The 16,590-nt window shown below is 36.4% G+C and overlaps 1 protein-coding gene across 1 annotated transcript in view; it reads right to left on the bottom strand.

Moving 5' to 3' along the window:
* Positions 1 to 4,684: 4,684 nt before the first annotated feature.
* LOC150093641 (protein sneaky-like) overlaps positions 4,685 to 16,590 on the bottom strand; it is a 43,944-nt gene continuing 32,038 nt past the window's right edge. The window contains exons 7-10 of the mRNA XM_090413114.1: positions 12,968 to 13,084; positions 12,476 to 12,618; positions 9,125 to 9,307; positions 4,685 to 4,781 (exon numbers count right to left, since the gene is read on the bottom strand). Coding sequence (XP_090269240.1) covers positions 4,719 to 4,781; positions 9,125 to 9,307; positions 12,476 to 12,618; positions 12,968 to 13,084 — 506 coding nt within the window. The 3' untranslated portion in view covers positions 4,685 to 4,718. The remainder of the gene's footprint in view (positions 4,782 to 9,124; positions 9,308 to 12,475; positions 12,619 to 12,967; positions 13,085 to 16,590) is intronic.

Below are 16,590 nucleotides of genomic sequence, written 5' to 3' on the forward strand. Positions count from 1 at the left end.
TGAATGGTTTAAGGACATTCGCTTTTTAATTATTTTTTTTTTAATTTTCTAAATATATTATTTTCCAAATATCATCATAGCCAGATATTGAGTGAATTCCCTGATTTTATTTGTAAAATTCGACAAATTTTTACGACGTACTATATATTTATTTATTTTACTTAACTTTTCCCCCCTATTTTTTTGGAAAAAAAAAACTGTTACGGTACTTCTGTGTCAAACAACTTAGAAACCCAACAAAATAGATAACTCTAGGCTCTCCAGGACACGGATTTATATAATCAACTAAATATTTACTGGTACACTTTTATCCCTGATGTTTAGAAACTCATGTTAACGACAGCGTTGCCAATAAAAATAATCGCTACGCAAATTTCACTACTCTCCTGTGAGATGCAGAGTTGCCAACATGGCATCGTTCCTATAACAGTCACTAATATCCCATTGGAATGAAATAGCGTAGTTGGTAATGACGTCAATTTCATGATGCATGGCTCGCATATGTGAAAGAGCAATCCAAACAATGTTAGGAATCAGTTAATTATTATTTTTAATATGTTCGTAACTTATTGTGACAATTATTTGTTGATTTATCTTTAAATTGCTCTTAAATCAAAATTCACAGTAAAACTCAGCTGATTCTTGCATTTATTCGGGGAAGAGAACAATTTTGTCTTTGCTTATCGCATTCATCTTTTAAAATTCAACTGAATCATCTAAGGAGTTCGCATTTAGAAAATGCTAAGTAGATAAAACCAAGGACATATTATTAAAGATTCTTTAATATAGTACTGACGTCAAACGATATTTAATATTCATGGAGAGGATCTGTCGGATTCATTATGCTAAATAACTTAGATTTAAGTCAGCATGAAGCTTTGAGTAAATAGTAAAGTTGGCAAAAATTTTGAAGCAAAAATAGAAGCAGAAGTGGTGGTTTATTAACCAAATATTTTTAAACGTCTGCTTACTAGGATGACCCTCTTTCTGTTTGTGCAAATTATTTCTTTTCTATAAGTAATTTCATAGACGATGCTCAGTCAAAATGGACACTGCAGTTCCTCCAATGTTCTCTAACCGAACCAGCTCCTCATCTTCCTTTCTTCATTCCATCTATCTCGTACTTTCGGAACTCCTTTCATACTGTTTTTCTCGAAGAATACGACATCCAGGTGTTTAAGAAACAAATCAATAGGTTCTTTCTTTCTCCTTAACGACTTACCCACACATGACACGGGTGTTCTATAGATTTTTCGACCCCCGTATGTGTGAGACTGATAATTAAAACATACAAAAAATTCGTTTTCTCTCAAGAGTATTTGAAGTATTCATGAAGAATTTTTCATTTAGTTTTTTAAGTATAGGGACCTGTTTACTGTACACTAAATGAAAAAAAAAATATGACGGAAATCTCTAATTGAATTAGACGTGAACAATAAGCGAATAATATTTGCTCAGTGACATATCACATACTCAGTGATGAATGCTACGCAAATAAATTCTGTAAATACACAGATAGCGAACTTGGCAATCACAATTATATCAGTGACTATATATTCTCAGGATTTTATTGTCAGTGTTTGTTTACCAACTACGAAAATTTCATGATAGCAGGATCATAAGCACTTGCAAGGCGTGTTCTATTACATTATTTTATATATATATATATATATATATATATATATATATATATTTATATATTTTTTTTATTTTTTTTTTAGCATTTTAATAGATTTGTAAACTTTTTCTTACTATTTTTTGTGACTTTTTACTATAGTAGAACCAAAATCACTAAAGGCTTTGCCATTGGTAAAGAATATTTTTCGAACTATGGCATAGAATGCTGTAATTATGAACTGTATATGTGGAAAACAGCTGTGGATTGTGAAACGTACTTTAGGATCAGCACAGGTCACTTACACACTCCTTTATCCTAACTTCGTTCTTAACTCTGATCTAACACTCTCGAATATTTCGCCGAAAATAAATAAATAAAAATTACCGTATTGCATGCAGTGACCAAGCGTTAATAATATTGAGTACGCTCGATACGACTGTTTGTTTGTAATAAAATCGATCCCACATCACTGAATGGTTTCCTATCCTTTTAACATAATCATTGTAGCTGATCAACAGTCTCAGTTGTCCTAGGGCCCGTAGGAAACGCCTACCATACTGTAATATTCTAAACAGAAAACCATTCTGTACCCCTCAATAACGATACTACTGGGAAATACAAGAGAGGAAATCGCCATCACGAACTCATTAATTCTCAATTTCCAAAATGTATTGCTTATTTTCCAGACCAATGTTTTGCACTGTTACCGTCATGTTCCTGTCTGTTATCACGAGCTCATACCCAACTAGGGTTTCCCCCATTCCAATAAATATTACATTCTTGAGGATGAATGTAATATTCATTGGATGATTGTGTGGTTCTTTCTGCCCAACATACGATTTTGTCTCAAGCAATACTATTTTTCTAATTAAATTGGCAATCACTGTTGTAGGATTTTTAAACGAATAGAAATTCAAATGACTTCGCCCCCACAAAAAAAAAAAAAAAAAAAAAAAAAGAAGAGATTCACCGCGAATTATTGAACTGCAAAAATTGTTTGAAGCATTATTAATTTTATTAATTCGGTAGTATCTGTTTACATTTATTCTATATAAACAATGCATATTTATTTACGTATATATAGAATAAGTTCAGAGCCTGCGTTGCTTAGTTGGTTTCTACGATGAAATTCGCTTGGAAACACTTGTGTTCGGATCCAGATCCAGTGTAGAACACAAAGCACTTTACAAGGGCTAATTGGAGGCGAATTAGCCAATCTCTTGGGTAAGGGGGGGGTGTTTTTAATTTTTTTTCCCGGAAAATCGAGGGGAAAAATACTTACCCCTTAGAGGGACGTGACAGAGGAATGGCAAGACATTAAACATCGAACTTTTTTCTTTGTCAGTACAAGCCTCTAATAAGTGAAATGATGGACTCATAAACATTTATGAATCTCTATATCGACGGCGGGATTCGAATCCATAGACTGTAAACCAATATATTTGAATTCCAAATAACACAATCGAAGGAAATCCTGCATCTAGTTGAAAACCGTTTTTTTTTTAAATTTTATTAACCGTTTTTATTTTATTTTCTTCGTTTTTTTTAATTTTTATTTTAGGTATATTTTTGTGGCTCATTATGTATAAATGCACTTACGTATGTAGTTTGCCGAATCAAGCAGTAACAATTTAATATCTAAAAAATACCTGATATTAGGTTAGGCAATAGACGAAATTCTATTGCCTATCTATATCTGCCTAGCTGATATCCCTCAAAACCCAAGCTCAACAATCACTGCACTATATGCAGATGATACTGCATTATTAGCAAGATCTCTCAGCCCCAAACTAGCTATCAAAAGACTTCAAAACAGTACACACTAGAGAAATGGTTGATGGACTGGAGGATCCAAGCAAACCCACAGACGAGTTCAGCCATACTATTCACTAGAAAGAAGCCTTAAATCAAGGAAGATATACATTTACTAGGAGTTAAGATCCCATGGCAGAATACAGTCAGATATCTCGGCGTAATGCTCGACAATAAACTACAATTCACCAGCCATATAAGCCCAAAGACACCCAAAGTAATTGCGCATCTCTACCCCATGATCAACAGAAAAAGTAAACTGGACACTCAGAACAAACTACTCATAAACAGGATGGTAATACGCCCAGTCATCACTTACGCATCTCCTGCATGGAGTCATACCTCGAACACAAATATTCAAAAGCTACAAAGAATACAGAACAAATGTCTGAGAATGAGTTTGGATGCCCCATGGTTTATCAGAAACTCTCAGATTCACAGAGAAGTCAACATTCTCTACATCACATCCCTCCTTCATGACCTAGCAGAAAAGTTCTTCATCAAGACAATTAATCATCCGAAAACGCTGATCAAGCAAGCTTCAGACTACAACGAAGCAGATTTCTGCAAATACAAAAGACCCAAGTCAATTCTATGCTTAGCTAAACACAGCTAATCACACTGCCCTTTCAGGGCGAGCTTAAAGCTCAATAATTCTCCACCCAAAGAACTTCCTTCTCAGACAAAGGGGAATATGAAAAGCATTTATGCGTCACCCATATCGTTCTGCGTTCTGCGTTCCATGAAAGTTGAGAATGGATGAATGGCCTCGCTCGATGAGTCTTTGACTCAATGATGATGAGGCCTAAGAATTACTGTCACTATTAATTTACCTAAGCCGTTTCTAAATAACTCTACTACATATGAAGAGAGGATGGAAGAGACGCGAAGAAGAAGACCTGGATAAATAACATGGCAAGTAGTAAGTGCAATATAAGATTATGTTGATATGGCGTTATGTTGTTAAAATTTATAGAAATATGAATTCTTTTAATTTTATTTTTATTTAGGGATTTAAAAAGAGTTAATCAACGATGGGTGGTTTTATGCTCAGCTCTTTCCCGTTGCACTGGAAGATAACGTGGATACTCAAAACAGTCCCCTCATAGTAACACAAAATTTATTTATTTCATACAGAAACATGCCGGCTTTAATTGAATAGATAAATGTGTAATGGGACGACTTACAATTCTCCTATAATTTAGTAAAATCTGTTTCGTGTCCTGTCTTCAAGTTTTTCGGGAGTTCGCTATTGTGTAAAGGTTCGGTGATTGCAGTTCCATTCCTTTCAAAAGTCATCATCTGATAATTCTGAATCTTCCTCGTCTGCCACGCACACGTAACACCTTCCCTGTCCATGAAAATAAAGAAAATTGTTATTGAAATAAATAACCACCAAGGTGAAAAAACAAATTTAGTTATATATTATATGACCAATTTTCCGCCTTTCTTCAACAACATGTTGGGTACTTTATATGGAATTGGAAAACATCGTGCATACTAATTTAATATCGTTATTGTTGTTTTAGATAGCATATTAGTTTATTTTTCTTTGAAATAATAATGCACTTATATTTTTCTTAAAATGTTTAAGTCTATTTTGGAAATAGTTTAAAAAATTTCTAAAATTCTGAAAAATTCTAACACACCTTTAAGATTTCTATATCATATTAGTATAATTAAATCATTGGCCAAATTCCATATATTATTATATTATTACATATTATATTATATTGGCTATAGGAATGAATTTCAATCGACCGTGAGATGCGGTGATTGATTCATTCAATCCAATACCCTTGGAGGGTAATGGATGGCAATGCTGTAGCCGAAGAAGTTCTAACTGAGGCTCGGCTATTGCTGTTACCCTCCTGCCATGATCAGAGCTTTAATTGCTCAATAACACCTTATCCCTACACAGTCCTCTACAGATAACGGGGAAGATGAAAAGCATTCTTGCTTCGCCCCTTTAAGCCAGTCCTTATAAGGATATAAGGATAAGGTCCATATTATATTATTTTTCTTATAAGGACTATAAGAAAAATAATATTTTGCCATCAAAATATTATTATTGGCTACAGCATTGCCATCCATTACCCTCCCTTGGAGGGTAATGGATGGCAATGCTGTAGCCAATGAAGTTCTAACTGAGGCTCGGTTATTGCTGTTACCCTCCTGCCATGATCAGAGCTTTAATAGCTCAATAACACCTTATCCATACACTGTCCGCTACAGATAACGGGGAAGATGAAAAGCATTCTTGCTTCGGCCCTTTAAGCCAGTCCTTATAAGGATAAGGAAAATAATATAATATATAATATATATAATATAATATAATAAACCCCATGTGGTGGCCGGGATAAGAATAGCTCCACTGCAACCCATGCATGTCGTAAGAGGCGACTAAAATGGACGAAGAGTTTCGTGCTCTCTTGGGTTTCTTCCGGAATTTTGCTCCCGGTGAGGGGAGTTTGCCTGAGGGAATATTTTGAGTCTCTGGGGAGGGCGTGGCCCGTGAAGGGCCTTGTCGGTGGATGCTTTTCCCTGGAATATGAGCGGTTCTGCTCAGTGGTGGAGGAGCCCGTCACTGAGTGGAACCAACGCTGAGCTGGACGGTCTTTTGGCTACTCGTAGGGAGTGGTCCGGGGGGATCGTCCTAATTTTTAGAGGTGGCTTTACTTATTAATCCCACTGCAGCCCATGCATGTTGTAAAGAGGCGACTAAAATGGGACGAGTTTCGAGAATTCGCTCTCTTAGGTTTCTTCCGAAAATTTTCTCCTGGTGAGGGGGACTTAGATTTCGGGGATTTGCCCTGAGAGAGCATTTTGAGCTCTGGGGTAGGGTGTTTTCCGGCATGGCTCATGAGGGGAGGGGCCTTGTCGGTGGATGCCATTTCCTGGAATATGAACGGTTCTGCTCAGTGGTGGGGAGGACCCGTCACTGAGTCGAACCAACGCTGAGTTGGACGATCTTTTGGCCACTATGGAGTGGTCTAGAGATCACACCCATGCATGTCGTACGAGGCGACTAAAATGGGCACCCAGGAAGGGTTACGAATGGTAATGCTGCAGCCAATGAAGTTTTAAATGAGACTCGGCTATTGCTGTTACCCTCCTGCCATGATCAGAGCTTATAGCACTATATTACCCCTTCCAAATTTTCTTCTACAGATAACGGGGAATATGAAAAGCATTCTTGCTTCACCCATCTAGCCAAAAAAAAAAAAAAATTAAAAAGTAGATATTCATAAAAAGTAAAAAGTTGATCAGCATCGAATTAAAAATGATTCCAAGCTGATTGTCGTTTCCAATTACCTGTCACGTACTAACCAGAAACACGAACCATTACCTCAATAAAAGCAACTCGCTTCCCAGTACTTGATGCATACCATCTAAACAGCCTTTCGACTAAATGGATTTCCTACTGCTACTGATCTTGTGTTGACATTTTACGCGAGTTTTAGATTCTTTTTTGTCCATTTGTACGAATTGTATTCTCTACTCCGAATTTTAATGAACTGTTGAAATTTGATATTTTGGAGAGTTCCTAAAATACATCGAAATTCATAAGTGAATTTAAGTATTTTCTCAATAAGCCAACCTTTTCATCAGTTTATTCGTTCCATTCAAATAATTGACTCGTCGCTTTTATACACGGACGCATAACTTCAAATAACCAGTGTATTATTCACGAATTTGTACGAGTTTCTCTAATTTAAAAGAAATTGGCCACGGTAGCTGATTCCCTTTCATGGGGCCTTTTACTTTTGCTCCTATGACGAGGGTTGCGATTCGCTCTACGTACGCCGGTTTTCAACTAAAAAAAAAAAAAGAAGTTACTCTCAGAATGGGTAATTTACCGATAACCACATGAATCGTTGGTAAGGGATGGAAGAAATTGTTTCCTTCTCATTCACGCCAAAATTGGCGGACCGTCTGAAAGAAGTTAACACAGAGTTCTCCTTTTCTTCCTCTTCTTTTTTCTCATTTTGTCCTCACCTTTTTTTTCTCCTTGAGACGTTTGCAAATTTGAGATAAGTGGTTTGATTAAAAGATGAATTTCATCACTTTCAGTTAAAAAAAAAAAAAGATAGGCAACTAGCCGCCAAACATTTCGCCGAAATAGTCGCCGAAAATAAATTAAAAAAAATGTTACGTGATGGAAAGGGGGATGGTAAATCCCTTTATGTTTTGAATAGCCGGGTACGAAACTCGGATCGAAATCCATCGTAATCCATAGAGTTTCATGCCGATAAAAACGATCGGCATGAAACTCTATGGATTACGATGGATTTCGATCCGAGTTTCGTACCCGGCTATTCAAAACATAAAGGGATTTACCATCCCCTTTTCTATTAACATGTTCGCCGGTAAAATAGCCTTTCGGCTTATTAAATTAGTAATGTTACGTGATATTTCGCTTCTAAATTTAATGAAATCTGCTACCAATTCTATAAACAGGAGAGTGAATTTTCTTTTGGATCTCACAGTTCATGAGGTCCAACTGCATGCTTATCTCATAGCAAATTACCAAACAGAACACAAATTGAGTCGCGTTTTATTGTTCTGTTGGGCAAATACGAAATGACACTTTCAACTCGGACATCAAGTGACATAAGCAGCCGCTGTTTTCTAGTCCAGGGTTTCTTTAAGTCAGTGAACTCTTTGCACGAAAGGCGCTGTGGCATCTTGTACACACGTCTATTTAATCTTCTTACGGCATATTCCTTTGAAAGAGTATTCTCTTCCCCCCCCCCCAATCTGTTACTTATCTGCTAACCGTAACGAAGTCGTTTTTGTACAGCCTTTACTAGAATTTTTTTTTTTTTTTTTTGCCTCAATATTAAGACGAAACAGATGTACGTCTCTATCTTCGTTGATTGCAAATAATTGTGATTTGATAAGAAAAAAACAGGATATGACATAATGAAATGAACATTAACTTAGCTTTTAAGAAAAGTACAAGCACTAGCGCAAACACGCATCGGATTTTTTTTTTTTTTTCCCTGCAATATCAAAAGCGGCTGTCTATATTTTTTCAAATCACAATGGCGAGACTAACTGAGCAGTCTTCTTGGAAATTAATCCTATAATTTAAAGAAAAGACACAAGAGAAAAAGAAGTGAGCTATCTCTCTACATCTATAAAAAAAATGATACTTTGTTTGAGATGCGAGTGACGTCATCATGGGTATTATTTTTTCACTTTCAATATTTAAACGTATTTAAATATACAAGATAACAGATAAATATTGTTTTTCTAAATTTAGAAAATGAAATATTAATTTTTTTTCACGATAAAAAAAAAAATCTCAGACGGTATCAGTTATTCATGTACGCTGACAGTCCTGTATGCGATAAAAGTAATCCCTGAGAAATGGTACGATACAGAACAGCAAAACGAAGCATCATTAGAAAAAAAAATATCAGGTTAAATCTCCCGTACATGTATATTTTTTATTTATTTTTATTTTATTTTATTTTATTTTATTTTATTTTTTTGAGAAGCAGAAACCTATGCACAAACAACCAGCTGGCCAAGCAAGGAACTGGACCAATGAGTCAACTCAGCAAAGGGAAAATTTTCCTGGAAATACAAGCTAAGCCTTTTTGCTAAACTAATGACTAAATTCTGACGTCTTTATGTTTTCTGTTCTTTCCTTGAACGGCACTTATCTGAATTATAACTGCCTACCTTTACTTCTCGCCAACAGGATGGACAGTAAAGGAAACAGCACCCTCTATCGCATTCACGGAAATCTCTTTGTTCTGGATCTCCACACAGTATACAAGATCGTTTACCCAAGCCAAATTTCCTAAGCCAGCCTAGGGCACGAGGATACTCACGAAAAAGTGCTGCAAAAACTCCTTCGTCGATCTGTAGGAAATAAAACATTATGCAAATAAATAATTAAAGAGATATTCATTTATATTAACATGCCACTGTTCAACTAATACACTCATAGAGAACAGAAAAAAAGCGACAGGTTTATTACGTACTGTCATATCACACACACACAGTCTTCTACTCAAAGAAATGAAATTATTTGAGATTGCATACAGATATAAGAGGCTGAACTGTTCGCATGATCATTGAAACTAAGTACTGTTGTAATAGATTATCCTAATCCTAATTTACGCTCAGCTAATTTACCCTGCACTTTTTGCCGTATAGAAATTGGGAACCGAAATCCGAAATCCTACAGAATAGATTGGTTACTCCTTCTTCCTGGAGACATCCTAAGATTGTAGATGCGTGTGTTCACAGGGCCCGTTTGCCTGTTCTGGAGGACGAAAAACCCGAGTTTCCGGGTGAAAAATCCCCCTACCTCCGTAAGAGACCGGCTAACTCACCTTTAGTCGAAAGAGATCAGATAAAGATTCCTCAAGTCATAGACGGGAATAGGACCCAGGTCTTTCCGACCAAAGGGCTTCGTCTATACCGACTGAGCTACGGAGTCTCAATAGATTATAAAGATTATTAAACAATTCAGAGAAGTATTTTTACAATATTATGTCGATTTTGTTATTTAAATCAAAATGAATAAAGGATGAATAGAGTTCAAAGAATAACAAAAAGATTTAAATAAATTAAAAAAAAATATTCACTCTAATCGTAATCAAACTCTTTTCTGAAACTCTGATTTTAAATATTAACTTAATTAAAAAAAAAAGTGACAAATGCGGAAATCTGTTGGTTATCTTACACGTGCATTGTGCTGCTTAATAGTCTAAAGCAGTAGTTCACACGCAACCGTGAAAGATCAGGTTTTACCGTCCTTGATCTGGAACCACTGATCAGAAAGAAGGCCAGCCGCGAATCGGCGAGTCTTTCAAATAGGCACAATATTGCGCAACCCGTTTTTTTTTTTTTTTTTTTTAGCTCACTGCGTACTGTTTGGTCAGGCTCGGAGGAATAACCTAGCACCGAGAAGAAAATGTATAAGAAAGAGAAAGGGTGAACTAGCCAGAATTTTCTTTCTTTCATACAATGACTTCTGTTATATTTTCGTCGACATAAAAAACGATTTTATTCGATGAGATAAGAACATATTTGGAAACCATTGCTTTTTTTCGCTGCGCACCTGGACTACGTTAGAGGGAAAGGGGGGGGGGGTGCTTTCGTTCGAATGAGGAACATCAGTTGTGAAACGAAACGAGCTTGCTCTGTATACACAACAGAAAAGAGTTGAGGGAGTCACGCTGTAATTCACCCATCACACACACACACACACACACACACACACACACACACACACACACACACACACACACACACACACACACACACACACACACACACACACACACAGAGAGAGAGAGAGAGAGAGAGAGAGATAGGAGAAATATGAAAAATGCCGAAGAAGAAGGGGGGGGGGGAAGAGAGAATAGTTTAATTGTATAGAATGCAAAGTCTCCACTTGGTTGCACCAACGTACGTCGCAGTGGTTGACTCGTATCCTTATACACTGATAACCTTTACGGAAAATAATGATAATCTTTAAGGAAATTTACCGAAATGGCTCTATCTCGTGCCAGCTTTCGGACGCGATGACTCACGTGACGCATGAAGGCTTTACGTTTCTTTAGTCGTGCGTTGTATAAATGCAGGGTCCTCTTTTTGTCTCTCTATAGGAAAATAAAACCGATTTTAGACAGGTTAGTAATGGGGGGGGGGACACATCGCTTAAGGGGTTAGTAAAATAATCAGTAAATCAGCATAGGTTTTCTATTAAAACCAACTTACGATTTCTATACGGAACATAAGGTTTTTATTTTAATTTAAAATTGAAACTTGAAATATTTCAATTTACTAAGATCTAATGACATTTTATGTTAGGCAGCTTGGAGAAATAAGCTAATAAACAAAATATATTTTGAAATAGAATCTTTCAAACCACCAACTCTCTCCTACTTCAATACGCAATTACTACTTTAAGGAGTTGCCTTGGTATTTCAAACTCAATCTGAGTTTGTCTGAATATACAAACTCGCATACGTTGAACCTTACCCTTCCACAGTCCCGAGAAAACTTTTTAGTGAACCAAATGTTATTGCTGTATTAAGACAATAATTTATTTTTATAATATATTAGCCAGGCAACTTATTGTGAAAAATTATTGTAACGTATGTCATATTAAAATAAAATTTTAAAACATATTTCAGAAATTTAAAAGTGAAATACTGTAAATACGAGATTCTTGAACGAAAACAAGATACTGAAATTCCAATTAGGCAGATCAGCACTCGCGTGAAATGCGATGTAGACTTACATACTCCAGAGTTTTTTGATCCCAGGAAATTGGCGTATCAGTGGTATCGATTGTTTATCAAAGTAATTTAAATATTGCATTGTTTCAGTACTCCACTATATACCATGTTAAATGTTTATGGATAAATTATAAACCTAAGTGTTGTCTTTCCAAAAATTCATTGGACTTTTCCCATAGCTAATCAAAGGGTTTTAAAAGCACTAAAATTTTTATTCTGTGATACATTCTGTAATTAATTGTATATTTCCACACAACAAAGTTACACGTTACATGTTTCAAAAAATAAAAAAATAAAAGTTACTATAGCAACCACACAAGCGCCATGCTCACAAGTGTAGCTAATTTCAGTAGGTATTTTAGGAAATAACGAGGAAGCGTATATTGTATATTATATATTCGTTTTATTAATATTTAGTAATATACACGAAAAGGGCGTTGTGTAATTATAATACAAAAAAAAAGTGTGATACGAGCACTACTAGTAATGATGAATTCTACAGTTTTTCTAAAGGCTCAGTCCTGTTTTACTGCTATAGAACATTAAGAGCACACTAATTATGCGCAGTACTAACAACTCCAAAGTGTGACCTCAGAGAAGGTATAGTGTTGTATTTTTTTCCCCATTATTGTCTTCACAAAACTGTGAGAGAAGATCTGACTTTTAAATGCACAGTTATAATTACAAACGAATCCATCATAATACTAAAATTTACTATTCTGTTTAAAAAGTCTTAAAATATTTAGAAAATTGTGACTAATTAATACAACACTACCTTGGGATAAAAGAAGGCACATATGACTCTTCTTAATCTTAATCCATAAACTTCTATAAGCATTAAAATCCACATGCCAAAGTATATCAAGTAGATGTTAACAATGGTTTTGTTAGGCGTAACGTGAGGCATAGGGAGACATTCTGAAGGGAAAGATATAGAGTTAGAAGTTTATCATTATTCACATGATACACAAACTGGCAGTTTTATCATAACTATGATCTAATAACGTGTTAGCACGCTGAATTTAGTAAAGAGACTCAGATGATGAAGTCCCAAACATTTAATATACTCGTATATAACATAAGCACAATTAAAGAATGATGGATTCTCAAATTCCAATAAAATAGCTCGTTCAAGCCGATAGAATTATAGGCTTGAATAATTAATTTGTTTTTTACAACAACACTTCTAAAATTATCTCTTGCTATAATATAGTTGAATTGAATATTTGACGCAAAGTTTATATATGAAAATGTCACATGAACGTACTTGCATTGCTGGACACATAATCCATCGAGTGTTTCTTATCAAATCCTTTTAGGACTGATCTCACCAGATTGCCAACTACTCCATTACCGTAGATTGTCATTTTCATTACGTGTACTCCTGGAATCAGATTAATCAGCGTGTTATTGTTTCAAAAACTGCTGTGAATTATCTAAAAACATGATTAGTTTTCTTTTCCATAAAAGTGTAAAAGGAAATTCAATTGAGCAAAGTTTTTAAACTATGTAGAAACAAGCACAAATTAAATAACATTTTAATATAAGAGTCGTTCAAATGAAACGTAGAAAATAAGCCTAAACATTTCTATATGTTGTCCATATTACAGCTAAATACCAGCAAACGCCGTAACGCTGAAGTACATACTAACTATACATTGCAGTTATGCTCAGAGAGAGAGAGAGAGAGAGAGCAAACTTGTCGCCACCGTATGATAACGGCTAACCCTCCTTCAGTTGAGAAGCCCTTCTAACGGTTCTTTGCCTCCTAGACAGGATTCGAACGCAGTCTTTCCAAATAGCAGGGAAAGATACACCGACTTTACTACGATGGCCCTGATGGCCTCTTTATATGAGATTAGTAAGAGATATTTTCTTTTCTTTATCTATCATTATTGTGGGCATTCAATACAACGTAAAGCTGTCTTGCACAAGCAGCCTGATTGTAGTTTCACGGGAAATCAAGAAAAAAATGACAAGCAGTTACGCGCTGGCGTAAAATCGAATAACATTTTCGTTTTCAGGGATGCAAAGAGAGAAACCACGGCTGGTAAAGGTTAATTAAATCACTGCTATAGGCTAACTAAACACTTCCCACTCTTTATCCTTACATAAAAAAAGGGCTGTGGATTCGAGAAACGATGCAGTCCAAGTCCTCATGCGTGACAACTGATTCACAGGAGCTCGAACAGCTTCTATCACACGCTTGATAACTGTGAATGATCCTGCTGTCGATTGATTTCCCACTTGGTTAGAAACGATCACTCATTAAGTTACTGAAAATTACTTTCATTTGAATGACTTGATAAACATCATTTTTTTCAGAAAAGTACGGAACATTAATTATATTTTCATTTAATATGATGTATTGTTAGGATTGTTGTCTCAAGTAATCATGAATTAATCGTTTTTCTCTAGATCACTAAATTCAGCCGCTCCCCTGAAGCCCAAACTGTGTCGGAAGTACATAGACGATGTCTTTGCCACGTGACGCCCGCAGGCTTTTCTAACTTTTTAGAGTTCTTCAACAATATCTCTCCCCCCCCACACACACACCGAATTACTTTTCCTAGTGAAGAAGAAAGAGAAGGGAACTAGTCATCTTGGATAATACTTTCATTACAAGGCAATCGGGTGGGTCTCACGTGTTCAGTCCGTTGTAAGCACGCACGCACACAGAGGACGAAACGTAATTATATGTCATTTCTACTTAGCATCATCATCCTGTCCAAAATTTTTCAAAACCTTAATCTCCAGGGCAGAGTGAATTTCGCCCTCAGGACCCGCACTGCATCTGGAACAACAGACTTTCCTTATATCGCTTGAACTAAACGGTTAAACCAAAAAAATTGCTTTAAAAAGAACCACAAACATCCCATCCCTCCCAGCCAGATTATACATACACCACATCTCTATCCTACATTAACGATGCAACAGGAAATAGACTGAGCCCACTCCTAAAACAACACAAAATCAGAACAGTCTATAAACCTCTGGACAAAGTCTTCTCCTTCCTGAGACAAATCAAGGATCACTAGAATCCTCTCGCACTCTTTCTCAGCTATTTACAGTACTCCCTGTGAATGTGGATCCAGACAGGACTTATCCACCTTAGCAAGAAGAAAATAACATGGAAAAGTATATTCTGTACTGGCAACCTAAAAGGGGACTATCACAGCATGGCTTAGAAGAACACCATCTCCTTAGGTAGAAAGATAGCTGCTACACCATTTCAAATCAGAGACTGTTACTGGAAGAGGCTCGTCTTCTACATAATCCAATGAAGTGCAATAGGATTGATGGGGTAACCCTACACACACATTTTGGCATATCGTCTTTCCTCCGTCCGTAGTAATCGCAGAAGATCGGCTCTGTCGCCTTCCATACACGTGATGACTATCCTTTCTCGAGGTTATTTCATTCCCAGTCTTCGCCGAGTGTCTGTGTCGTTAAGGTGTCTTTGATAATGTTAGATTGAGATGGCGTGAAAATAATTTTATTCCAGAAACTTCAACACGAATCACTTTTAGAAATCTGGGAACTGAATGGAAGCAGAAAAATTATAGTCAGTAACAAGTCTGTTCTTAACCTTCAGAATGGCTGCCTCAGCATTCAGACAAGGAGTCGCATGTTTTTTATCCTGAGTAGGCGAGAGAGAAGTAGTGAATGTCTTCGGTGCTTGATTATGCAATCTATTACAGCACGTCTACAGGATCACGATATGGATGGAAACCAGGTGATCTGCTGGATGCTCGAACCATTATTACAACTCGCTAAAATGACGGCCAGTGGTATTATTCTATCAGACTGTCCATGGGAAAGATTGTCATTATCAAAGGGTGACGGTTAGATAACAGATCTAAGTAGATTTGGTATATTATTTAAACTTTAAGACGACCGCAGTTGCTTTGTCAGAAATACAAAACACGCAGTTTATAAGAAGGTTTAAGAATGGATAAATAATTACTCCACTATTCGGAGTAATTTTTTGGAGATTTTTTTGTTTGTAAATGAAAGAACACACATATCATTCCTCAATGATCGGATTGAAGATTCGTTTTGGCCAATTAGCAATATATGGCCAAACTGTGTGTGTGTGTGTGTGTGTGTGTGTGTGTGTCTGCGTGTGCGTGTGCGTGCATGCGCGTGCGCCTACACAAAAGTGAAGATACAGAACGAAAGTTGCAGCCACCTTACGAGGCCAACCATAGATGGCAACACTATCGGCAAGATGTTTTTTTTTAAGTTGGTACATCTGTCATAAGCATCCATGTGAAACTGCAAGTCATTCTATCAAGTAGTTTGTTTTATACAGCTGTCTGAAGCAAAAGTGTTGTCTGTCTCCCTTGAAATGGATAACATTTGAATATTGTGCGGTTATGAAATTCTTTGTAAAAGAAGGTTTAACGACAAAAGAAATTCATTCGAAGTTCATAAAAGTTTATGGGCACTCTTCTCCTTCGTTTTCGACAATTAAGAAATGGACTGCCGCCGAGTTTAAACATGGCCGTACCAGCCTTTGAAAAAGCTTTGCGCAAGATTGGTACCGCGCTTGCTCACAGCAGATCAAAAACGCACTCGCATAAAAATCTATTAATTAACAGTGCTTGGAGCGTTTTAACAAGACTAAAACTGATTTTGTGCGTCGATTTATTACTATGGATGAGACCTGGATTCATCATTACACACCAGAATCCAAACAGCAGTCAAAACAGTGGACAGAAGCCAGTTGTTCAGCGCCAAAGAAGACAAAGTCGGTTCCATCAGCAGGAAAGTTCATGGCATCGACGTTTTGGGATGCTAAAGGCATTTTGTTTATTAATTTCATGAAAAGGGTAAAACAATAACCGGGGAATATTATTCAGATCTTTTAACAAAACTAGACGAAAA

This window comes from Typopeltis vanoorti, chromosome 23 (assembly GCF_054136105.1).
Source record: "Typopeltis vanoorti isolate ZY-2024b chromosome 23, IOZ_Tvanoo_1.0, whole genome shotgun sequence".
NCBI classification, from domain to species: domain Eukaryota; kingdom Metazoa; phylum Arthropoda; class Arachnida; order Uropygi; family Thelyphonidae; genus Typopeltis; species Typopeltis vanoorti.